We start from the raw sequence: 25316 nt of genomic DNA on the forward strand, positions 1-25316 counted from the left end.
ACAGAAAGTCATCCTCTATGGGATCTGCTTACAATGCTACATTATGGAATGTAGCTGCCCTTGAAACCACCTGCATGTATGCAGTGCTGTCCTCAGGTGGTGACTGCCATGCCGGGTAGCAATCAGGACTATTGTCTGAGACTGGTGCATCATACAGATCCCATGCATCCAGGTCATCCCCGTGTGTGTTGGTGACTGCATCATTGGGGGTGTTGCTACCGGGGACAGATGTGGCGAATGTAATGGCGATTGCTGTGGCGAGAACCGTGGTGGTGTCTTTTCTTTAGCCACTTTTGCTTTTGTCTGCATTTCCGTTTCTTGGAATGCAAGCTTGTGCTTCATTTTTATAGGAGGAAGAGTTCGAATTTTCCCCGTGTCTTTTTGTATATGCAACCTTCTCTGGGTATGGTCTGGCTCTCCCATGCCCAGTTTTTGTTCAAATCTGTGTTCTTGTAATTGGGATGAAAGGCCTTGCTCTTCTGTGTAGGAGCCTGTTTTTGGCTCTGAGGCTGCATGTTTTGGAACCGAAGTTTTTTCGACAGTCTTTTTCGGCTCCGAGGAGACCTTCTTGACTTTTGGGGTGCCGAACTCTCGGTGTCGAGTTTGTTCGGAGCCGGTATCTCGACCGGAGTCGGATGTCTTCGGCTGCTGGGAGGCCTTTTTCGGTGCCGATGTTTGGTCACAGTGTTTTCGGGTTAAGCCATGGCCTGTTGGCGGTGGCGTCCCCTTGGCCTTCATTATTTTGGAGTGAGTTTTTACCGGGGCTGGTTTACTCACAGTTTGATGCGTCTTCGGCTGCTCACTCTTGGATTCGTCCGAGTCCGAATATCGAATGGAGAATCTCTCCTCTTCGACGTCGATGTGTCCGGTCGGTGTCAACGCCTTCTGGAGTCTTCGAGCTCTTTGATCTCGCAGTGTTTTCTTGGATCGAAATGCCCGACAGGCCTCGCAAGTATCCTCTTTGTGTTCGGGAGACAAGCACAGATTACAGACCAAATGTTGGTCTGTATAAGGATACTTTGCGTGGCAGTTGGGGGCAGAAACGGAAGGGGGTCCGGTCCATGAGGTTTGAAGATGGACGCGGTCGGGCCTACCAGGCCTCGTCGAGGAGTGGCAGCCCCGAAGGGCCGCCGGAGCGCTTCTTTCTTCGGTGTCGATGTGCTAGCACTAACCCGGTACCGAGCGCAAACAACACCGTCAAATTTTCCAATAGTTAACTAACTTTCCGAACCGAACTATGGAGCGAAGAGGAACACGTCCGAACCCGATGGCGGAAAGAAAACAATCTAAGATGGAGTCGACGCCCATGCGCAATGGAGCCGAAAGGGAGGAGTCCCTCGGTCTCGTGACTCGAAAAGACTTCTTCGAAGAAAAACAACTTGTAACACTCCGAGCCCAACACTAGATGGCAGGATAATGCACAGCATGTGTATCTGCAGCTACACATGACATCGAACATATATATATATATATATATATATATATATATATATACACACACACACACAGAGTTAGAAATGGGGTCTCTAGTTGGCAATCGGTTTGAACCCTGTCCAAGTAAAGACCCTCACTCCTCACTCTAGTCAGGATAAGGGAGATACCTGCTCAGATAACCCCTGCTCACCCCCTGGGTAGCTTTGCACGAGCAGTCAGGCTTATCTGAGAAGCAATGTGTAAAGCATTTGCACATAACACACAGTAATACAGTAAATACAGTACAAAAGGACACCACGCCAGTTTTAAGAAAACAGCCAATATTTAACTGTGTAAAACAAGACCAAAACGATAAAAAATCCAACATACAGTGCTAAAGATATGAATTTTGTATGTTCCTTGAAGGTGATAGCTCCACCTGGGGCTATCACGGAATCGAGAGCAACAAAACCAACAGTTCAGGCCGGCTACGGCATCGAAGGCCAGCTACGGTGTCGAGAAGACCTGCAAACAGTACCTTTGATTTGTACGGCGACGTGATCCTCGTGGTGAGCTCCAGAGAGCAGCGTTGCTGGCTTCGCGGTGTCAGTTCCGGAGTCTGTGCGGGAGTCTTCCAGCCCTTCAAGTCACACGTGTTGCAGATTGAACTTCGGGCTGATGAAGTCAGGAGTGCTGGCGTGAATGGTGCCTGGGCTTCGGTGCGAATTGGGACTGTGTGACGTGCGGTGCCCATAGGTCACGGTGCAGGCAGCGGCTCGGTGACAGTCATCCAGCGGCATCATTGAGACAAGGGCTGCGGTGTGAAGCGGGGTGGTGCGACGTGCGATGTCCACAGGTCACGGTGAAGGCAGCGTCGTCGATGAAGTGCTGTCGTCAGTGGTGCGGGATGGGACGGTGCTTCATGACCCTCGCAAGCAGTGTCCACAGGCCACAGTGCAGGCAGCGGCGCCAATGTCAGCAGGAGCGGCGTCATCAGGGATGCCCAGGCTGCGGTGTAAGCAGGTGATCTCGAAGGACGGGGCCAACAAGTTGCGATGCGAGCAGCGGCTCAGTGAAGTCGTCCGACGACAGAGTCCGTGAGAACAGGGTTGCGGTGCGAAGCCGGGAAGTGCAGCATCGACAGGTCACGGTGCAGGCCAGTGGCGTCGTTGCGGTGGTTTCTACTCTTGAACAGCACAAAACATGCAGTTCCCAGTGCTGCAGGTCGAGGAAACTGAAGTCTTTGATGTCCCTGAGACTTCCAACAGGAGGCAAGCTCTACTCCAAACCCTTGGAGAATTTTCTCAAGCAGGACACACAGCAAAGTTTAGCCTTTGCACTCTTTTCAGGTAGAAGCAGCAACTGCAGGCCAGTCCAGCAAAGCAACACAGCAGAGACAGTACTCCTTCAGCTCTTCTCCTGGGAAGAGGTTCCTCTTGAATCCAGAAAGATTCTAAAAGTCTGGGGTTTGGGGTCTTCTTCTTATACCCCTTTCTGCCTTTGAAGTTGGCAAACTGCAAAGCAAAGTCTCAAGTGTTTGCAAGATCTTTCCTTGTCCAGGCCAGGCCCCAGACACACACCAGAGGGGCGGAGACTGCATTGTGTGAAGGCAGGCACAGTTCTTTCAGGTGTGAATGACCACTCCTCTCTCTCCTCTAGCTCAGATGGCTCATCAGGGTATGCAGGCTACACCCCAGCCCCCTTTTGTGTCACTGTCTATAGAGATGCAAAACAGCCCAACTGCCAAAATGACCCAGACGGACAATCCACACACAGGCAGAGTCACAGAATGGTTTAAGCAAGAAAATTACTACTTTCTAAAAGTAGCATTTTCAAACAGACCATTTAAAAACCATCTTCGCTAAAAGATGCATTTTTAAAACGCGAGTTCAGAGACCCTAAACTCCACATTTTTATTTGCTCTCAAAGGGAAAATGCGCCCCCATGTTAACCTATGAGAGAGATAGGCCTTGCACAGTGAAAACCGCAATTTGGCAGTATGTCACTGTTAGGACAGAAAAACACACTAGTATATGTCCTACCTTAAACATACACTGCACCCTACCCATGGGGCTACCTAAGGCCTACCTTAGGTGCCTTACATGTAGTAAAAGGGAAGGTTTAGGCCTGGCAAGTGGGTACACTTGGCAAGTCGAAATGGCAGGTTAAAACTGTACACACAGACACTGCAGTGGCAAGTCTGAGCCACGTTTACAGGGCTCCTAATGTAGGTGGCACAACCAGTGCTGCAGCCCCACCAGTAGCATTTGATTTACAGGACCTGGGCACCTCTGGTGCACTTTACTAGGGACTTATTAGTAAATCAAATTTGCCAATCCCGGATAAACCAATCCATAGTACAATTTAAGTGGGGAGCACTTGCGCTTTAGCACTGATTAGCAGTGGTAAAGTGTGTAGAGACAATAACAAACCCGAAAAAATAGGAGGAAGACTGTGAAAGGTTTGGTGGTAACCCTGCAAGAAGTGCCTTTTTTTTCTCTCCCTCTCTCTCTCTACAACTGCTCCACCTGTTGGAGCTGCAGATGATCTGGCTGAGGGCTAACATGATCTTTCTACTATGTTATTACTTTATTATTAATCTGCTATCAGACATGCAATAATTCCTTCTTAAGACTTTAAAACGTATCAGAAAGAAACAAAAATGATTCCTTTACGAGACAAAGGCCCAGACTAAAGCTGTAATTGATGTTCTGCTGTAGTTTATGAAGTCATCTTCATTCTAAAGACAGCAATTCTGCACATCTTTCAGGGGCCCACTGCAGTAGTCAGAAGCACTGTCAGAAGCAGGGGAAAGAAGTGATTGTTTTTGTCTGTAGCTGGCTTCCTTACATCAACAGGAGGTTGCTGACTCATATAGGTCTTCTTTGTTTTCTTTGATGGTACAACTGCTTTTAATGGCATGGCTGTGGGCAGTCAGGGGATGGAGTCATTTTGAGAGTGACTGTTTTCAGAATCTCAACTTATGAAGTGGGTCATGTACATAGAATCAAACTGGGAAACACAGGTACAGGATCTTGCTTTCTGCCTTTGGATATTATCCAGCCAGGCTCAGCAGTGATGTTCATTATATTGAAACTCCATGAATGAGGCCATGGTCTGGCTCCTTATAACCCTGTTTGACACCTTTTGCACCATGCAGGGTAATATGCCAGACAATTCCTAACTGAACTCCAGGTTGCACCTGCTGCACCCAGCCTGATCCGGTCACAAACAGTGCCCTTTCTGCCAGCGCACCCCAGGAGTAGATTGCTGGAGTTGCATCTGTGTAAGTGTGGTTTCAGGAGCGGCATCCTGCGGGTGGCAAAGCAGTCAGAGCCCTGGTGATTCAGTCTTGCGGCCAGACTCATGAGGCTGCATCTCCGCTGAAGATCAGCTACCTTGCCCACTGGGACCCACATAGCCTAAATGGAAAGGTGCACTGGAAGGTAAGACTCCAATGTGAAGGTGCTGGAGGAGGGGGGGTGCAGATGAGGTCCTCTTTAGCACCTCATACTGACTGATAGCTTTGTGGGAGACACAAACGTGGCCCCCTCTCCTGTTTTCCCTCTACTACTATTTCTTTGGTAGTGTGGCCTGCCTGGACTTTAGGGGCCCAAACTTTGAGACTGTCAGCTTTTTAAGGACACAGGGGATCTGGGAAACCTTCTCTCTTGACCACTGCTGATTTCGGCACAGAGAGGCCTTTTGTGACCCGTAACTCCCTGCCGCACTACCAGCTGTTCCAATCTTGCAACTGTTTGGGTCCTAGAGGGATGGGGTCTGCTGCCTGATTGCCTCTAAGTTTCCATCCCTACAAACTACGAAGGCCCAATTAATTTGGTACCTCACAGATCTTTTTTTTTCCTGGTAACAAGGCAGTGCTCTTCCCATGTGATTACTGGTGTGCAGCCGTTTGCCTCGAGAAATGGAGCTCATTGGTTTTACACTGCTCTCACCTGGCCATCTTTACAGACCAGAGTCGGGCAAGGCTGAGGACACATGCGACTGGAACCCATACTTGCCCAACTTCTGTGCTTGCTGTTTTGCCAGTACCGAATCAGTGGCCTCCTCCTTCTCTTTTGCGTGAGCATAGCTCTTGGTCAGTTCAGCGTAGAACTCTGGAGAGCATCATTTATGCGAGTCAAACTTACGCTCAGAGATTTGGGACTAATGTACAAGTTATTTATCTTCGGTAACAAAGATCCGCCCGAAGAGGCAGTCGGAGTGGAGAATCGATGCCCAAACTCAATAGCTCTGGATACCATACTCTCTGTGCCCAGTCCGGAGCCACCAAGATGACTTGGGCCCGGTCATTCCCGATCTTCTTGAGAACTTTGGGCTGAAGTCGTATAGGCTGAAAGGGGTAAAGGAGGCAGGAGTTCCAATCAAGACAAAAAGCGTCTCCGAACGAGGGCCGCCTTGGAAACTGACGTGCAAAACTGCTCACATTATTGTTCTGTGCGGAGTCAACCAGATCTAACCAAGGCTTTCCCCACTGCTGAAAGAGACCCTGCTCCACCTCCAGATGGAGACGCCATTCGTGATCGGCTGTGCATCAACGGCGGAGTTCATCCACTCTGACTCTGAGAGAACCCACCAGATGTTGAACCACGTGGGTAATGCCCTGATGTTACAGCCATGTCCAGAGGCATACTGCCTCCTGACAAAGGGTCAAGGACCCTACTCTGGAATGTTTGTGGCAGTACCACATGGCGGCAGAATTGTCCGTGAACACCTGCACTACCTTCCCTTTGAGAGGGGGAAGAAATGCTTTCAACGCAAGCCTCATGGGGGGGGTTGGGGGGGCTTTGCTTGGCCGTCCTGCAAATGCCTGCCACCTTGTGAGGCTCTGACGGGCAGGAGCCTACACTCGGCATTTACCCTACTGGTGCTGGCAGATGGGCTGAGTGTTAAGCTCCCTGATGGTAGCAATAACGATTAAACTCTGTTCTGTTGCTGAGGATCGCGATGGCCCCTCTGTCTGTGGGTTGGAACTGGACCAGTTTGACTCGGGCTGGCTCTGAAGTGGCCGGTCCTGGGCTATGGACTGTATCCTGGTACTCCTGTCCATCCACCCCAATCGGGTTGGTTACTGGATGGCCTCGCTGATTCCCTGCTGGATGAGTCCAAATAAGACGTTGCTGTTTTGCAGTTGGTTAGGAGTTTGGGTGCAGTGGGTTTACTGGACTGACCTGATTGGGGGGCCAGCGAGGGTGGAGGCATGCACTGTTTGCTGTTGGTGGGATTCTTCTTCCTCTTCTCTCTCTTCCCCCTTCCTTAGCAGCTGTTGCTTTATGTAGAATGGCTGGGTGACAGCATGCGATTGGGTAGCTGTTGGCATGGTGCATACAAGCGCAGAGGCTGTTAGGTGCCTCACTTGGAATGTCAGGGGACTGAATGATCGACGCAAGATGAGATTGCTGTCAATATATGTATGATGCAGGAGACTCACTTGGTTGAGGGAACGAAAGAGGGTGAAGGCTGGCTGGATTGGCGAGTGTCACATGGCGAGGTACTTCGGCTATGCGCGAGAAGTGGAGATTTTGATTCGGAAAGGTCTGCCATGGAACACAGGTAGGGTGTTAGTGGACCCGCAAGGTCGATATGTCATGCTGAGGGACACTTTGTATGATAGGCCGTTCTCCCTGATATCCATCTATGGCCCCAATGTTGATAACCCTGAATTCTTTGAGAAAGTTTGGCGCTTGGTTGGTTTGCTGGGCCCTGGTTCCATCTTATGGGGTGGCGACTTCAATGTGGTTTTGGACCCGGAGGCGGATCAGGAGAGCTGAGACGGACCTCCAAATGTAGCGGCTGTGAGGGCAATGGTGCAAATCATGGCTGAGGGTGCTCTGGTGGACCTGTGGAGGGTCAGACACTGTGGGGATAGGCAAGGCACGTGTGTTAACTGTGCACATAGCAGCTGGTGTAGAATAGATAGATGGGCTGGGCACCAGAAATGTGGAACTCTGGACAAAGTCAATTGAGCATATGCCTCGCACTTTGTCGGATGATTCGTCGGTTTTGCTGGAGCTGCATGTGCCCGGGATCCCAGCGGCACGTTTTCGTCGCAGTTGCCTTGTGGGGCGCGGAGAGATCGTGTCTTCCGGGAGGAAATCTGCACTGCTATCGTGGACTACTTTCAGATCATTCAGGGTTCAGTGTCTTTTGCAGGCACCCTCTGGGAAGCCTTTAAGGTTGTGATCCGCTGAATATGTCTTGCTAAGCAATATGGGGTGTTGAGGGCACTTCGACAGGAGTTGGCGGGACTGGAGGCGCGACTTGCTGCCTTGGAGAGGCATTTGGCTTCGGACTGGTCTGCAGGCCTTTTGGCTGAATTCAGGGAAGTGTTGTCCTGCTATGAGGAGGTGGCGCTTCGCGAAGTGTGCAAAGAGGCGAAAGCGAGGAGCTATGGTGAAGGGGAGTGGGCTGGAAAGACATTAGCGGCCATGCTTCGTAGGCCGTGGACTGGGAATTATATCGTAGAAGGGAATCGGCGGGGACGCTTCAGATGGGTACGGCAAAAGTTCAGCGTGTCATGTCTGACTTTTACTCAGACCTGTATGCTGAGCGGCCAGATAAAAGTGTTTTGGATGCTGTTGATTACTTTGAGGAGATTAGCTTGCTTTGGCTTGAGAACTCCAATAGACAGTATCTTGACGCTCCCTTCTCGGTGGAGGATGTGGTTCAGGCTATACGTAGTTTATCAAATCCTAAGGCCCCGGGACTGGATGGCTTGACACATGCATATGATTGTTGTAAAGCTGTAACTTAAAACAAGCATTTGAAACCCAATGCATCTGCTGTAGGCTTCCAGCCTTTTAGCTTGGCAAATGCTTGTTTTGCCATGTTTTTTTAGAAACTGTTTTCATATGGGATCTGTGGTTCCCCACCAAAATAAAGAATAAACAAAGGCTAGAAGCAAAAATATTTTCTGGTCTCAAAACCACTCATTGTCTTAGTAGTTCCTGACACCGAAGGAACAATAATGAGTGTGGGTGCCCTCCTTGTGAAAGAGCAGAATGCGGTCACCCAACTTAAAGTTAGCCAATCACTGTAATAGGTTGGTACGCTGCCCATTGCGTTAGTGGGTGCAGAAATACATGAATGACCAAAAAAAAACACAATTGAAGAAGATGGCTGGTTAAGAGGTCATTTATGCAACTATATCAAATATTTAGATTAAGAGGACTTGGTTAACCATAGAACCTTATTATATAAAATAAAAAATAAAAAATAAAAAAGAGAGAGTGACAGGTTTCACACCGAGTTTGCAGTGTACTCTAGAAAACATAACAAATGCGGAAGCTAATACCGAAACTATCAGTTATGAATTTTAAGACAATAGTTTTATTTTCTGGACGCCACACGAAAGGTGCTGGAGGAAACATTGCTCCCATGTGGCCCCATGCCATATGTGATACATTCAGCCAGTCCTGATGTTTTATCTGTAATCAGTCCATTGTCTAGAAAAATAAAACCTAGCCTACCTATGCACGTCAGATAGGCTCTGCAGTCACCTGGAAGACGTGAGAGGAGAAAATCTTCAGAGAGGACAATGTGACGCTATGCAGACAGTGAAAAGCACGACGGTGCAACTGCACCCGTCGCACGGCCGCAACACCGCCGGCTCCATTTGGAGCTGGCTCCTATGTTGTGGCCCAGCGGTATCTCCTAATGACCGTGGCGGGGGTGCGGCCGCACGGCGGTCAGATCTTGGCGGGCGGCTATTGCCGCCCGCCAAGGTCATAATGAGGGCCTAAATGTTGAGGCCATGCACATGGATCTAAATTACAGAGGGCCAACTTTAGGCATTTACAATATCTTGTATCATAACTCAACAGTGTGCCCAGAAGGAACATAGACAAACACCTCCCCCATTTCCAAAAGGCCACAGTTTGAATTATTATTTACGTGGTTTGCAGAAACACGAGGTAATCCGCAAGACTTTCTGGAACGGAATGATTCAGATAAAACTGTAGCATGAAGTAGTGCCACTATTAATTATGCAAAGTCAACGCATGACACAATGTAGCCACACCGTATTTCAGTTGCATCACGCTTACAGTAAAAATCCTATTTTTTGGGTAAATTATATTTGTAGAGAGAACGCATGTAAGCAATCACTGATCAACCTTCAAGCAAAAGACAGTGAAATTTCATACATGCGCAGGCTAATCTGCTTTTCTCATTAAGGTGTATTAAGAATATTCTGCATAAAAGGAACGATAGTCTTAAGCGCTCGTATTGTTTAAACTTTAAAAACTGGTCTAAACAGAAAGACAATTCAAACTAAGCATGCCTAAAATGTTTTCAATTCCGTGTTGCACGTTCGCAAGAGTCACACTGTCCTTGAAATGGAATCCCACGGCACCTAAGGAAAATTATCCTATGCTGAGTAATTACGCACTCTGCATTTTAACGATTTATGAATTCAAAAAAAGCGAACTTTGGCAAAAAAAAAAGAAGAAAAAAAAAAAAATCACAATTCTTCACAGTAACACAGGCGCAGTGAAAATACACAACCACAACAGCGACTGTCGAAATGTTTAAGAACTTGTAATTATCCATACTTGGCAGAAATAAATTTTGTTTTCAACACAAAAGTTTGTTTTGAGAGAAACTGGAAATGCATACAGTAAAGAAAACACCCAGACAAATATTAAAAAATGAATCCTTACCTTTAAAGTCCACTTCTCCGTTCCCATCTGTATCGAATATGTCTATTACTCGTTGTACTAAAGGGTTCTGTTGTAATTCTGGCAATGACATAAACTCTTCGACGCTCAAAGAACCAGAATTGTCCAAGTCAAGTTTCTTAAATCTCTTTCCTAGTCGTTTAATTTCATCCGCATCAACTAAAAACATGAACATAAGTAGCGACATTAGTTAACAGATTTGTCGATTTGATATAAATTAAAGACTTTCTGTCCTTTGTTAATAAGGCTCCAGTGTGTCGATTTGCTAAATCACAATTAATGGATTTCACGCTATAGATGAAAATTACCTGTCTTTTTGCGTGCACCAGCCATAATACAAACTGTGATTTAGAGGGGCTTTGCTGACTAGGACTTTTAAATGTAAGGGATTAACTGAGATTAGCTGATTGTCATGTTCACGTGACATTCACTACCTAATCATTCCTGGCTACCTCGCAAAGACAGCTGATTAAATGCAAACAAATAAACTAGTACCAAAGCACAACAACAGGAGTAGAACTCCACAATATTTTTCTGTGTTAAGGAGGCAAAGGGCTCAAATACGACATGCCAATGCAAGCAATATACTCCAGTAAATGCACAGGGTAATTACCTAACAGAACTACTAATCTTAAATTAAATTTTCCCCAATTTTGCTCAGTTTATACAACAGTAAAAAAAATATTTTTAAGTAGAAACTGTGATTACATGACGCTGCAACGTTAAGTAAAAAGGGTATTCAAAATATTTTAATGAAACAGTTTACGTAGACTTAACTGTAGAACAAGTTATGTACATTCTGTAAAGTTCTTTCTGATGCATCTAACCAGATATTCTTCACCTTTAGACTATTTCCAGGTGTAAGACCGGATCCTGAGAATTATACAGAAATGCTCCTGTGCACTGGCAGGTGATACCGTGTGACTCTGCAGTGAGTCCATAACACCTGGAAGTGGCGGAGTGGAGCTGCACACAGGCACCACCCTGCGACCTGAGGTCAGTTTCGTCTCCTTCTGCTCCCTGAGATGAGGAGCAAGGAATAAAATACCTGAGCCAGTGTGCTGATTTCTTACTCAGGACCTTTATAACTCCACAAAATGGGAATGTAGTAGGACATGCATGAATATGGAGTTAGACTGAGTATCCATCAGGGAAAGCATTTCCAAAAGTAACTATTTCTTCCGATGAATACTTCTTATTTCTATTCCTCACCCTTAGTATAGATACCATAGCAGTACCTCCCCAAGGTAGGGGGTCTAGGCAATTAACTCAGACCAAAAAGCCCTGCAGTACTGAGCAGGCAAAGTGGCCTTCCCATCCGAACAGTGTGTCAAGGTTGTGGTGGTTTGTGAACTTATGTACTGACTCCCACGTCGCAGCTTGTCAGATATCTAGAAAAGGTACCCTCCTAGCAAAGCCATAGTTGTCTTCGCCCTGGTAGAGTGATGCCACAGGTCTTTAGAAGTTGCTTCTTGTCCAGCGAGTAGCAGATTTTAATATAGCTGGCTATCCAACTAAGCGGGGTCCTCTTCTGCACCGGTTTTCCATTCTTTATCCCCAAGAAATTTGTAAAGAGATGATCATCCAGGTAATGGTCTATTGCGCAGGTGATGTATACGTTCCAAGCCCTTTTAAAAGAGACAATGGAGTCTTCATTGAGGGTTGATGCGGCACAAAAAGGCAGGCAGAGTAATTGATTTGCCAAATTGCAAAGGAGTCGCAATCGTAGGCAGGAAGGTCGTTGTGGTCCACAGTGCCAGTTTGACCAGAAAAGTGGTGGTATAGAGCGGCAGGACCAAAACTGTCTACAGACAGACAGACAGACAGACACACACACACAGCTTGCTGACATAATGATAATGAAGACTCTTATTTTAACAGCATTAACCCTTTCACTGCTAGGCCTCCTCCCCCCCCCCTCCCCCCCCCCCCACCCCACACAGTGCTGAAGACCTTTTTAGGCTATTTGAGGTACTTCGTGCTTATACCCACATAGCTTTTTGCCCACAAAATCGATCCATGCCAAATTTGCGTCCATTTTTTCACAAATCCTGGAGATTCTAAAGATGCCCAGGGTTTGTGGATTCCCCTGGATGGGATAGAGAAATTAGCCAAAATATAGCTTACTTTTGGGATTCTTGGAAAAAATGGGGGGGAAAGTGCTGCAGAAGAAAGCATTTGTTTTATCCTTGCAAATGTCATCAAAAAAGCGTTTGCGGTGCTAAAATCACCATATTCCCAACTTTCAGGAACAGGCAGACTTGAATAAGAAAACCAAGTTTTTCAACACAGTTTTGCCATTTATTGGGAGACTGCCCATTTTCCCTATTTTTTGTGCTTTCAACCTCCATCCAGTTAGTGGTAGAAATGGGTGTGAAACCAAAGGTGGATCTAGGAAAGCTATACAGATTTACGAAAAGTAGACAAAATTCTGAATTAAGCAAGAGGTCATTTGTGTAGATTCCTCAAGATTTTCCTATAGAAAGTAACAGTTTAAATAAAAAATAAAAAAATGAAACTGAGTTGGAATAAAACAGACATTTGTGTCCAAGTTTTCATCTGTAACTTCTAACTATGGCAGATTTTCTAAAGCAATACATACACTGTTACGTCCGCTGGCTGATTCTGGTTGCAGGTTATATAGGGCTTATAGGTTCACCAAGAACCCTAGGTATCCAGAGCCAATAACTGAGCTGTGCCATGCAATGGTTTTTCATTGTGTACCGGGTATACAGAAATTAATTTGGTAAAATATAAAGAGTGAAAAGTGGGTATCAAGGAAACCTATGTATTTCCGAAATGGGCACAATATACGGTGTTTAGAAGCAGTGGTTATGTGCAAATCTCTGAATTTGTGGGTACCCATACTAGCATGTGTAATAGAGGGCATTTTTCAAAAGGACTTCTTTCTTGCACAATGTCTTACATTTGGAAAGCCCAAATGCAGAGAAAGACATTTGGTAATATCACTTGTTCTACTATTCTGAGTTCCCCTAAGTCTCCCGCTAAAAATGGAACCCCACTTGAGTGGGTAAGCCTAGTTAGTGCCTGCAACAGGAAGCGGCCCAAAATGCAACACGGACATCACACAGAAATACTGGTTATGCCCACAAATTGAGGGGGGACCAAATGCCCTTGCCCAAGGGGCCACTCCCCCCTCCTTGGTGTCTAGTGGGTGAATCTCTGTTCAGGGATCGCCCTCCTGTGGCAATCCCCAAGCAGGGATCTAGTAGGAAAGGATACCGTTGGAAAGGGGGAGGTTGGCTCATTTACGGTGATCCCTCTCCTGTTTGCCTTGGTGCTGGGGGAGAGAGCTGAGATACTCTGCGTAAGTGCTCTGGGGACTAAGTGAAATGAGCTGATTGGCTTATTTCTCTTTCGTTTTAACTGAAATTACATCAATGCACTGTGCGCTTCTGGTCATTTCAGTGAAAACTAAAAGTAGCCCCAGGAGCTGGGAAAGCTCTTTCCCAGCTCCAGAAGCTGTTTTTGGAAAAAGCTGTTGCAGCAGAGGAATTTGATGGTCGTGTGTAGAGGACGTGACTGTTTCGTCCTCAGCACACAACCACCGTGGCTGAAGACATAACCGTTATTTTCTCAGCGCAGAAGAGGTTAAAATAACAGCCATGCAAAGGCTCGGAGGACATGCACATGGAAAACAACAAGTCCAACTTCCAATCCCTTTGGGCCATAACAATTAGTTTGGGGAAAACATACAAATCAAAAATTTTCTAAAACACATCACAACAGGTGACTTAATCTAAGACAGTTGGTCAGGTGAACACAGAAAGGCCATAAGGGTTGAAATCCTTCACTTTGTCAACCGCAAGGTTCTGCTGAGCAAAAGAAAGAACAAATAAAAGAACATCAAAGTCTATCTTGAAGGGGGTTGCTGTTTCAGGCACCACACCAGGCAACAAATTTGCCCCAGCAGCCAGCATGGAACAACTTTGAGAAAGGGGTATCTGGCAGCAAAAGTAACATATGACACCTTCTTCCACAAAAAAAAAAAAAAACACTTAGCTGCAGCTGCTCAGTCCCCAAGCATAGAGGTGTAGATTGTGGAGACTGATGCAGGACCCTGCTAGTGGTTTAGACAGGAGATCCTCCTGAAGTGGAAGATTGATCGGACGACAAATGCCCCAGGCTAAGGAGTTTTGGGTAGCACACTGTCTGGTCCCAGCCTAGACTGTCTTGATATGCCTTAGAAGTTGAGGTAGCAATAGAAAGTGTCTCTCTCCATTCCAGCCAGAATGCATCTCCTAATGAACAACTTTTGAGGAAACTCCAGTGAGCACTTCGTTGATGCTGCGTTTTCTCAGCAGTGGTGGTCTATCAAAGGTGTACTCCAATGATTAAAGATGCCATGGGCCACCTCAGGGTGAAGACGCCACTTGTGATCTGCAAGACATTGTCTGCTCAGTTCATTCTCTCTGGCATTCATTGACTGCACCAGGTGATTGGGGACCAGTAAGATGTTTTTCAGGTCCAGTCACCTCCAGAGGTGCTGCACCCCCGGTACAACACCCAAGAACCTGCCCTGGCCTGCTTGTTGCAGTACCAAATGGCAGTTGCGTTGTCTGTGAGGACCTGCCCAAGCGTCCCTTTGAGGGATGGCAGGAAGTATTTCAGGGCCAAAAGCCTGAAGCTCTAAAAGAATTGATATTAAACTAGCTCAATGCAAGAGACCTGGGGCCGCCACTCTCCACCTCTCTCAGATGCCTCTACTCCCCATGCCCAAACCGTGATAAATCAGTCATCACCATGAGCTCTGTGTGGGGAAGAGAGCGCAGCCTGGAGCAGGTTGGGTTGGCCAGGCTAACCACAGCGGCAAACCCTGGCCCATCTCCTTCAGGATCTGAATGGAGTCTACAAGACAGCCCAGACACTGCACCCCCTGGGATCAGAGGTTCCACCGCAGGGCCTGTATGTGCCACCTGGCATTTGGTATGAGAAGGACGCATGAGGCCGGGGGATCATGAAGCCTCATCCTCATCAGACCCAGGACCTATCAGGACCATATCCTGAATGTCACAGGACTGCTGCAGCAGCCTAAAGGATCTGAATGCCACTGTGTCAAGAACTGCCCCAGAGAATGCAAGTCTTTATCTGGGCACAGGGGGGACTTTGGCTTAATGGTGATAAAACCCAATGATATCAGGAGTGCAGTTGTCATCCAGAGGTCATCGCGATAGTCTATGGCGAGCCTATCTTTAGACACCAGACATAGCAGTACGTGTATTGTTAAACCCTTACGATGGGCAGCAATCCCTGCAAGCACTTTCACAAACACTTGAGAGGCTGAAGGGAGGGTAAACTGAAAGTGGTCTAGAGCCACAATGAACCACAGGCAACAATGGTCTGGCTGCATGACGGTTATATGCAAACGTGTGTCCTGCTGGTCTAGAAACGCCATTCCATATCATGGGTCTCCAGTGCACAGGATCGAAGTCAAAGCGAGAATTTAGAACTTGTCTTTTCCCAGAAAGGCATTTAGTGGGCGCAAAGTTCAAAACAGACCCAAGGCCTCACCCAGTCTTTGGAATGAGAAAGTAATGAGGAAGTAACCAAGTAATATCCTCACTCTCTCTCAGATTCTGGCACCCGTTTGATGGCACCTTTGGACAGCAAAAGGTTGGCTTCTTGCATCAGAACTGTGGGAAGGTCCTCCAAAAGTCACTTTGCTATGGGATAAGCGTGGGGTTGGGAAGAAAACAAAGGCAGGCAATAGTCCCTTTGAACAATTTGTAAAACACATCTGTGTGACATGATGGGTCTCAAGCTGGGGAAGAAATGCCATACTCTGACTCCAATCATCCAGATAGGTGCCTGATAGAGCAAACTAAAGCAACCTGGTAGTCACAGCAGCAAGGGAGGAAGATCTGGAGAATTACTGGATGAAACTGTTTCTGCTGATGTCACATTTGAAAATCAGAAAGGACTGGTTGCTGCAGAACAGGTTGGAAGGGTTGGCCCCGTCTGAAAGCAAGCCCCATGTAATGGTCTCAAAATTTCCTGTCTTAGCAGGGAAATTACTTAGCTGGTGTCAATAGTCCCATGATCATGCTATCACATGACTATCCTTGAATTGTTCTAGCACTGAATCTGCCTTTTTTCCTAACAGCCTAGAGCAGTCACACAGCATATCCATTAAGGGCACTTGTATATCTCCTGAAAATCTGGTTGGCTCCTCTAGGCAGACCTCCTGAGCACAACAATGGTGCCAGTAATCCACCAATGCAGTCTGTAGTGTCCAGATCAGCAAATAGGACCTCACTGCATCCTGACCATCTTGTATAGTTGGGCGTGTGACACACACAGGTCCTCTGGGATAGTTGGCAAGATTTTGCAGGCCATGTTTCATAGTGTTGAGCGGTGCCTCCTCAGAAGGCGAAGATCATTAATAGATTTGAGTGCTAGAATGGCGGAACAAAATATTGTCTTTCTGAAATTCATTTGAATGACTTATCCAGTGGGTTGGTAAAAAAGCAATTAAGATGAACCTAACTTGTCAACACTTGAACAATAAGGCTTTCTAGAGTAGGGTGCTTACTTACTATGTTCTACTGCTTTGTCACCTAGCCACAAGTCGACTCACTGGGGGTGGGGGGGGCAGGGGGTGGAGGGGGGCACAAGACTGGCTTAGACCATGCATCCAGAAGAATCTTGGTCAAATTATATGAATTCATCCCTACATCCCAGAGTATCTGTAATTCAGGTGGTTAAGCTGCCCTTTGAACTACCACTGTATACTAGTTTACGTTGGTATCCAACGTGCCTAATTTAGCTCAATTTCACTGGTACACTGTAAAATGTCACACAAGAAATGTTCAGTATAAAGAGGAGAGAACAATATGTCCCCCTTTCTCATGATCCTGTGTATTGAGGGATATAAAGTGCTTCTTGCTGTAGGGTCAGAAACAGAACCAGTCAGTACATCATCTGACTTTTCACCATAAAAAGTACACTTAATAAATATATAATTTCATGATTCAAGTTTACAGACAAATTAAAAATATGAATTTTTATCTAATACAGTTAGAAAAAACAAGAAACTAAAAAAAAAAAAAAAAAAAACAACATTAAAAAAACATTTTTCAAAACAAGCCCTAATGAAACACGTTAAAATTGAATACATTTTCCTACCTACCAAAGAATTACGTATGAAAGTTATGGCTTCTAAATTCTTCACAGTGAAATATCAGGAGCAGAAACTGTAGGCGAACCGACAAAAAAGTTACTAACCTTCAGTAACACATTATCTGGTAGAGACAGGATCTAGCTGCAGATTCCTTACTTTAGAATCCTACCCAGGAGCGAGCCTGGATCCAGAAACTTTTAACCATAGCACGTCAGTGCGTCGGAAGAGGACATTGTGAGACTCCGTATCAATGTCATCCACCGGATGTGACTTTAGCAGAGTCCATATAACCCCTTGCAGATGTCAGTTTATTCTGTGACTATTTTCTGCATTCAAAACGTGGAACCACATTTAAAAACTGCCTATTGAAACAGTGTGCTAGCACAAAGGACACCCCTGTCTCAAATAATCACCAAATTCTTAAATCAAAGTGTTGATTTCCGTAACAAACTCTGAGACCAAACAGGACTCAGTTCGCAGAGTGGGGACGATGGTAGGGTCGTTAAGGAATCGGACGCTAAACCATGTCCCTACCAGATAATGCATTACCGAAGGTAAGTAACTTGCTCATCTGCTAGAGCCATTTAGCCGCAGATTCGTTACTTTATGACCAAAGTCGTAGTAACCCAGAGGAGGTAATGCGAACTGAGTCCTGCCAAAAAAAGTCTCCAAGTACCATAAAACCAGTCTAGAACAAGAGAAAAAGGGCAGACTATCATAATAATTAAGATGCAAAATAATATACTCTACAATAACAAAACCTGTGGAAGGAACCACAGGCAACTAAAACCATAAGACATGAAAAACATGGTAATACGCTCATCCATGTTAGTATGTTAAATGGTGTCAGAAGTAACCAAACAACATTGAAAGTCTCTAACCAGAAGAAAACAGGTCTAGTACAAGAGAAATAGACCATGTATTCATAAGAATTTCTATTAGGAAAGGCATCTTTGTTAGTAAAAGAACTATGTAAAGGACCACAGTAATAAGTTAGAAAAACACTAAGAGCAGAGAGAGCATCCCCTATGATCAATACCAATAAAAATATGCTCTTAGAACAAAACCGGTCTAGAATAATTCAAAAAGACTGGGCATTCATAAGAATGGGGGTGAATCCTAACATATTTCACTATGTAAAACTAGTGGGAGGAATCACGGATAAGGAGTCAAACATTCAAAAACATGGAAAAATGAAAATCAATGTTAATATGATCCATCAGTGCTAGAGGTGAACGAACAAATTGAATATTAAGCTACTTGCTCCCTTAATGGGATGCAAACCAGTGCACGAACACCCCATCAATACTGTGGTAAGGACCACAGCAAAGAGATCATAAAAAAAGAAACATGGGTAAGAAACACTACCAATAATCGTAGGAGAGTAGCGCTAAATGAGCTATGACAATAAATCTATTTGTTCTTATATGTAGTCCGAAAGTGCATGTTCTACCCTGTTGGAACACAGAGCAACATAACATGCCATTGAGCAATACCCCTTTACATGTAAAGGTATATTCTAACCAGATCTACACTATAAGACACATAGAATTCTCATCTCTTGCACAGAAAACATACAATTGCCCACTTTAAAAATAGATTTAAGGCAGATATAGCAACCACTTGGCATATACATATACTTTTCACCAGGAAATGTCGGTAGAGATGATCAAAACAACTTCAAGATATTCTCAATATACATAATTACTGACAGAGGAGTCTAAGAAATGCCAACATAGTAACCAACAATATATTTATTTATTTATTTATTAAGGGCTGAACAAAACATCAAGTATGAAAAAGTGGCCTTGGTGTTGTGGCGGAAACCAAGGCAAGTGCAGAGCAACTCCTAAAGAATCAAAAATAGTAATTATTCTATACAAAAGAGAACTTGTAACACTCCGAGCCCAACACCAGACGGCGGACTGTGCACAGCATGTGTATCTGCAGCTACACATGCCATCGAACATATATTACTGACAAAGCCTCAAAGCCCTGCTGAAGCACAGCTCTTCTGTGGAATACGTAAAGACAAATAACACCTCACTAGTCAGTAAGGAGCTTTGAACTAGGCCAAATGGTAGAGAGGAACCAGGCTAATTTGCTGTGCCACCCCCTACTGTCACGAAAATGCCTTAAAGCCAAGTCAGACTGTGCACCAAAGAAATGGGCACCATCAAACGTCCTTCAATCAATGTGGCTTGGACTGGCTCTGAAATCCCTGAGGTATGTAGCCAGGCACGGCCGCGTATCACAACTGAGGAAGAAACTGCTTGACCCACAGATTCAGTAGTATCCATACCACAGCAAATGACTAGTTTAGCTGCTTGTTGGCCATCTTGAATCATAGGAGTGAGAGTGCTCCCGATTTCTTCCGGAAGCATAGGCAAAATAGTCGCCAACGAGTCCCATGACGAATGAGAGAAACGTCCAAGAACACAAGTTGTATTCACACAGCGCAGTGCAGAACTTGTGGAGGAAAAAATATGCCCGCCACAGATGTCTAGACTACTGGACTCTATCAGATGGGACTTGTAGGAGAGACTCAATATCATGGAAGGCTAAAGCAGCCTGTGCCACCAAACTTCGATGAGTAGACAAGCCGGATCACCAGAAGCAGGCCGTTGTCTGAGGGATATAGCCCGGTCAACAGGGACCCCGGTATCAGGCTTAGCCCTGGGCCCTAACAAATCATCATGTATGTCTTTGTTTACGGAAGCACTGGTTCAACCTCCATTTGGCCTTGATGGAGGGCATCAATTAGGGGATCTGAAGTTAATTCCACTGAAGTAAGTGTTAGATCCAACACTACCACAACCCTTTTCAGCATGTCTGCAAAAGAGGAGCTTGCCTCCATAGCAAGTCCAGGTGGGGCAAGTAGGCCTGAGGCTGGAGAAGAATCCAAGCCACGAGCCACAGCTAGGTCAGTTAGCCAGCTGTCCTCTCTAGTTTCCAACTCCTCTACCACCTCTCCACCATCTCCCTCAGCAAAATAAACAGGAGGGAACTCGTGGAGGAAGATCAGGGATAACAGGCATGATTGTCACTCTTCCAGACTGCGATCAGCGTAAAGAAGGCTATTCTTCGACGATGATTCCAACTTCAGGAGGAAGGTGGGGGGGGATTCGACTTCGATCGGCACCGCAAGTGGCGTCACCGGAGTTGGCTGATCGGATATCAGCATCGAAGGTAGAATCCCCAAAGGGCTGTACACCGGCGCTGTAAAGGCTTCATCAACTGACGCTCAAGGCCTAACTGATGCCAAGGGCAAACCCGCCATGTGGACACAGTCAAGGAACTCTGCACCTCCTTGGGACCTACAGGCACTCCAGAGGAAGGTGATTCACCAAAGAAAGCGTGAAGCAAAGTTTACTATTCACGCATCTGGTCAAGAGACGCCCCTCCCTTGGAAAGGGAGGGAGACGTGGGGTAAACTCTGAACTAGACTCCTCAACTGAGGAATGGTGGGAGGTCGTATGTGGTCAAGTCAGCAACTTTCATGACTTGGACCACTTGCGTCAAGACTTACCTCTTGACATCGATGGCGATTGGTATCACGAGAACAGCTCCTTGAACAGGCCCATGAACGAATGTCAGTAGGAGACCTTGGTCGAAAGGAAAAACAGGACGGCTCCGACATCCGTGCTGCCAGAAAGCTTCATACGACACTCCAGAAGAGCCCGGGGTCGAAGTTGACGACACAAGTCACACTCTTGGGGGTTATGAGGCTCGCCAAGGCACCACATACAAATCGAGTGGGGTTCCGTAGCCGACATTTGTTGTCCACAGGACCCACAGGGTTTAAAACCCAAAGACATGGAAAAAGCACACTGTTCCAAATGACGAAAACGTCCCAGTAGGCTGCAAACGGCCTAACTGTTACCTGATCTGCATTGCAAGGACAGAAAAGAAGGAACTGACTTTGGCGTGTCAGCAAGGGGGTTACATAGACTCCGCTGAGGTCACATCGGGTGGATGAATTTGATATGGAGTCGTGTGACGCCTTTTTCCGACACGCAGATGTGCTCTTGGGGGGCAGGATTCTAAAGTAAGGAATATGTGGCTAGATGTTTATAAGATATATTGTATGCAGAATAACAAAGTGTATGGTGTTTTGAGCAGAAAGTTTGCAACACAGGCATTTTGAAGTTTGGAAAACCAGTTGCCCTGTTGTGCCAAAGCATCAAGAAAGTGCACAGTGGCTAAACAATGATGAGTAAGATAAAAAAACTGCAGGAGTGAGCAAATCCAAGTTCCTAAAGTAGCATATAAGAGACTATAATGTACAATCGTCTTCAGACTGTCTCCGATTTTTTACTGTTATGCCTAAAATAAAAAGATTACAAAGATTAGCTTTTGAGCTGGCAGAAACAAAGTCTGGGATACTAAAGTATTCTGGGGCTGCTAAGCCGATAGAAATATGGTTCACATAATGAAAACACAGGATCCTATCCATATTTTCCAGTGCAATACAACCCTTCAGAATGAACCTTGAAAAAGGAGTCTTGGTTGAATAACAATTCGGATTCAGAACCAAAAATACAACCACTGGTTGAACTTTCGTTTTTTCATAGTGCGATTTAGGCCTAGATCGGGCCGATGTGGGTTTGGATCCAGAATGCGACATCAGGATCCTATCATCGATTAGTGCTATTGTCAGTGATCTCTGCAGTACAGAAGGTCAAGACGTGGTCCTTGATGTTGGTGAAAAAGTCAGCGTAGAGTTGGCATGGGCCAAGTAGTGGGTCCAGTAGGGGAGCAGACAGGTTTGCTGAGGCGGACAAGCTGGGGGAATTCAGTGGGGCACAAAGGCACGCCACAGAGCTAGAAACTCAAAGATCTACTTTGTGGCCATTTTGAAGGCAGTTATTTGCTGCAAGGTCGACAAGGTGCCTGGAAATTCAGGGAGCAGAGGAACCAACAGTGGGATCAGTTCAGACTCAAAAAACATCGGGGAAGTATTATCTTTATCATAATGCCCTTGTGCCTTCTCTGTAGATTTCGAGCGGATGGACGTGGTCAAGTCCCACTTCACTTTCTTGCATTTAGACTTCAGAAGCGGATTTATTGTGGAAGCAGCCTCAAAACCAAAACAGCAACTTGGTTTGTAGCCTATGATTCGACCGTAATGAAATGAAAATGTCACTTACCCAGTGTACATCTGTTCGTGGCATCAGTCGCTGAGATTCACATGGTCTGCATAGCTCGCCATCTGGTGTTGGGTCGGAGTGTTACAAGTTGTTTTTCTTCGAAGAAGTGTTTTCGAGTCACTGGACCGAGTGACTCCTCCTTCTGTGCTCATTGCGCATGGGCGTCGACTCCATCTTCGATTGTTTTCCCCGCAGAGGGTGAGGTAGGAGTTGTACTATAGTAATAGTGCCCGCGCAATGAAATGTGTAAGTATGTACCTATTAAAGGTTTAAATAATATATATACAAATGTACAAAATTGAAGGTAACTTCTGAACTGCTACAGGCTTCCGGGGAGGTGGGTGGGCCCATGTGAATCTCAGCGACTGATGCCACGAACAGATGTACACTGGGTAAGTGACATTTTCAGTTCGATGGCATCTGTCGCTGTAGATACACATGGTCTGCATAGACTAGTAAGCAGTTATTTCCCCATAAGCGGTGGTTTAGCCTGTAGGAGTAGAAGTTGTCTGAAATAGAGTTCTTAATACAGCTTGACCTACTGCAGCTTGTTGTGCGGATAGCACATCTATACAGTAGTGTTTGGTGAATGTGTGAGGCGTAGACCATGTGGCTGCCTTACATATTTCATGCATTGGGATGTTTCCTAAAAAGGCCATTGAAGCACCTTTTTTCCTTGTTGAATGTCCCCTGGGAGTAATGGGCAGTTGTCTTTTTGCTTTAAGGTAGCAGATTTGGATGCATTTAACAATCCATCTGGCTATACCTTGTTTTGATATTGGGTTACCTGCATGAGGTTTTTGGAGTGCAATAAATAGCTGTTTAGTCTTTCTGATGTTCTTCGTTCTGTCAATGTAGTACATTAATGCTCTTTTGACATCTAATGTATGTAGTGCTCTTTCAGCCACAGAATCTGGCTGTGGGAAAAAAACTGGTAGTTCTACCGTTTGATTTAGATGGAACGGTGAAATAACTTTTGGTAAAAATTTTGGATTAGGTCGTAGGACGACCTTATTTTTATGTATTTGTATAAAAGGTTCCTGTGTTGTGAACGCTTGAATTTCACTTACTCTTCTCAGAGATGTAATGGCGATGAGAAAGGCAACTTTCCAGGTTAGGAATTGTATTCCGCAAGAGTGCATGGGTTCGAAAGGTGGGCCCATGAGTCTTGTTAGGACCACGTTTAGGTTCCATGAAGGAACAGGTGGTGTTCTTGGTGGTATAATTCTTTTAAGACCTTCTATGAATGCTTTGATGACTGGTATCCTATACAAGGAAGTTGAATAGGTAGTCTGCAGGTATGCAGATATTGCTGCAAGGTGTATTTTAATAGAAGAGAAGGCTAGCTTTGCTTTTTGTAAATGGAGCAAGTAATTTACTATATGTTTTGGAGTTGCGTCTAGTGGTTGTATCTGATTATGATGGCAGTAACAAACAAATCTTTTCCACTTACTTGCGTAGCAGTGTCCAGTGGATGGCCTTCTGGCCTGCTTTAAGACTTCCATACACTCTTGGTTAAGTTGTAAGTGTCCGAATTCTATGATTTCAGGAGCCAGATTGCTAGATTCAGCGATGCTGGATCTGGGTGTCTGATCTGTTGGTTGTGTTGCGTTAACAGATCTGGTTTGTTGTGCAGTTTGATGTGGGGTACTACAGATAGATCTAGCAGTGTTGTGTACCAGGGTTGTCTTGCCCACATTGGTGCTATTAAAATGAGTTTGAGTTTGTTTTGACTCAATTTGTTTACTAGATAAGGGAGGAGAGGGAGAGGAGGAAAAGCGTAAGCAAATATTCCTGACCAGTTCATCCATAGGGCATTGCCTTGGGATTGCTTGTGTGGGTATCTGGACGCGAAGTTTTGGCATTTTGCGTTCTCTTTTGTTGCAAATAAGTCTATTTGAGGTGTTCCCCAGAGTGTGAAGTAGGTGTTCAGAATTTGTGGGTGGATTTCCCATTCGTGGACTTGCTGGTGATCTCGAGAGAGATTGTCTGCCAGTTGATTCTGGATCCCTGGAATAAACTGTGCTATTAGGCGAATTTGATGGTGGATTGCCCACTTCCATATGTTTTGAGCTAATAAGCTTAACTGCGTTGAATGTGTTCCTCCTTGTTTGTTTAGATAATACATCGTTGTCATGTTGTCTGTTTTGACAAGGATGTATTTGTGGGTTATGATTGGTTGGAAAGCTTTTAGTGCTTGAAAAACTGCTAATAATTCTAGATGATTTATATGCAGTTTTGTTTGATGTATGTTCCATTGTCCTCTTATGTTGTGTTGATTGAGATGTGCTCCCCACCCTGTCATGGAAGCATCTGTTGTTATTATGTACTGTGGCACTGGGTCTTGGAAAGGCCGCCCTTTGTTTAAATTTATACTGTTCCACCATAGAAGCGAGAGGTAAGTTTGGCGGTCTATTAACACCAGATCTAGAAGGTGACCCTGTGCTTGAGACCACTGGGAGGCTAGGCACTGTTGTAAGGGCCTCATGTGCAGTCTTGCGTTTGGGACAATGGCTATGCATGAGGACATCATGCCTAGGAGCTGTAGTATTGTTCTTGCTTGTATTGTTTGATTTGGAGACATGTGTTGAATGACTCTGTTGAAATTGTGAATTCTTTGTGGAGTTGGCGTTGCTACTCCTTTTGTCGTGTCTATTATGGCTCCTAGATATTGCTGTACTTTGCTTGGCAAATGTTGGATTTTGCAAAGTTGACGGTGAACCCTAGTTTGTAGAGGGTTTGTATGACTTGATTTGTGTGGTATGAGCATTGTATGAGCGAACTGGTTTTGATTAGCCAGTCGTCTAGATACGGGAATACATGTATTTGCTGCCTTCTGATGTGTGCAGCGACTACTGCTAGGCATTTTGTGAATACCCTTGGAGCGGTTGTTAAACCGAAAGGCAATACTTT

The 25316-nt window shown here is 45.4% G+C and overlaps 1 protein-coding gene across 1 annotated transcript in view; it reads right to left on the reverse strand.

The window, feature by feature from the left end:
• PPP3R1 (protein phosphatase 3 regulatory subunit B, alpha) overlaps positions 1-25316 on the reverse strand; it is a 311110-nt gene that overhangs the window by 130128 nt on the left and 155666 nt on the right. The window contains exon 3 of the mRNA XM_069234278.1: positions 10095-10271. Coding sequence (XP_069090379.1) covers positions 10095-10271 — 177 coding nt within the window. The remainder of the gene's footprint in view (positions 1-10094; positions 10272-25316) is intronic.

The sequence above is a fragment of the Pleurodeles waltl genome, chromosome 5 (genome assembly GCF_031143425.1).
Source record: "Pleurodeles waltl isolate 20211129_DDA chromosome 5, aPleWal1.hap1.20221129, whole genome shotgun sequence".
NCBI lineage: Eukaryota > Metazoa > Chordata > Amphibia > Caudata > Salamandridae > Pleurodeles > Pleurodeles waltl.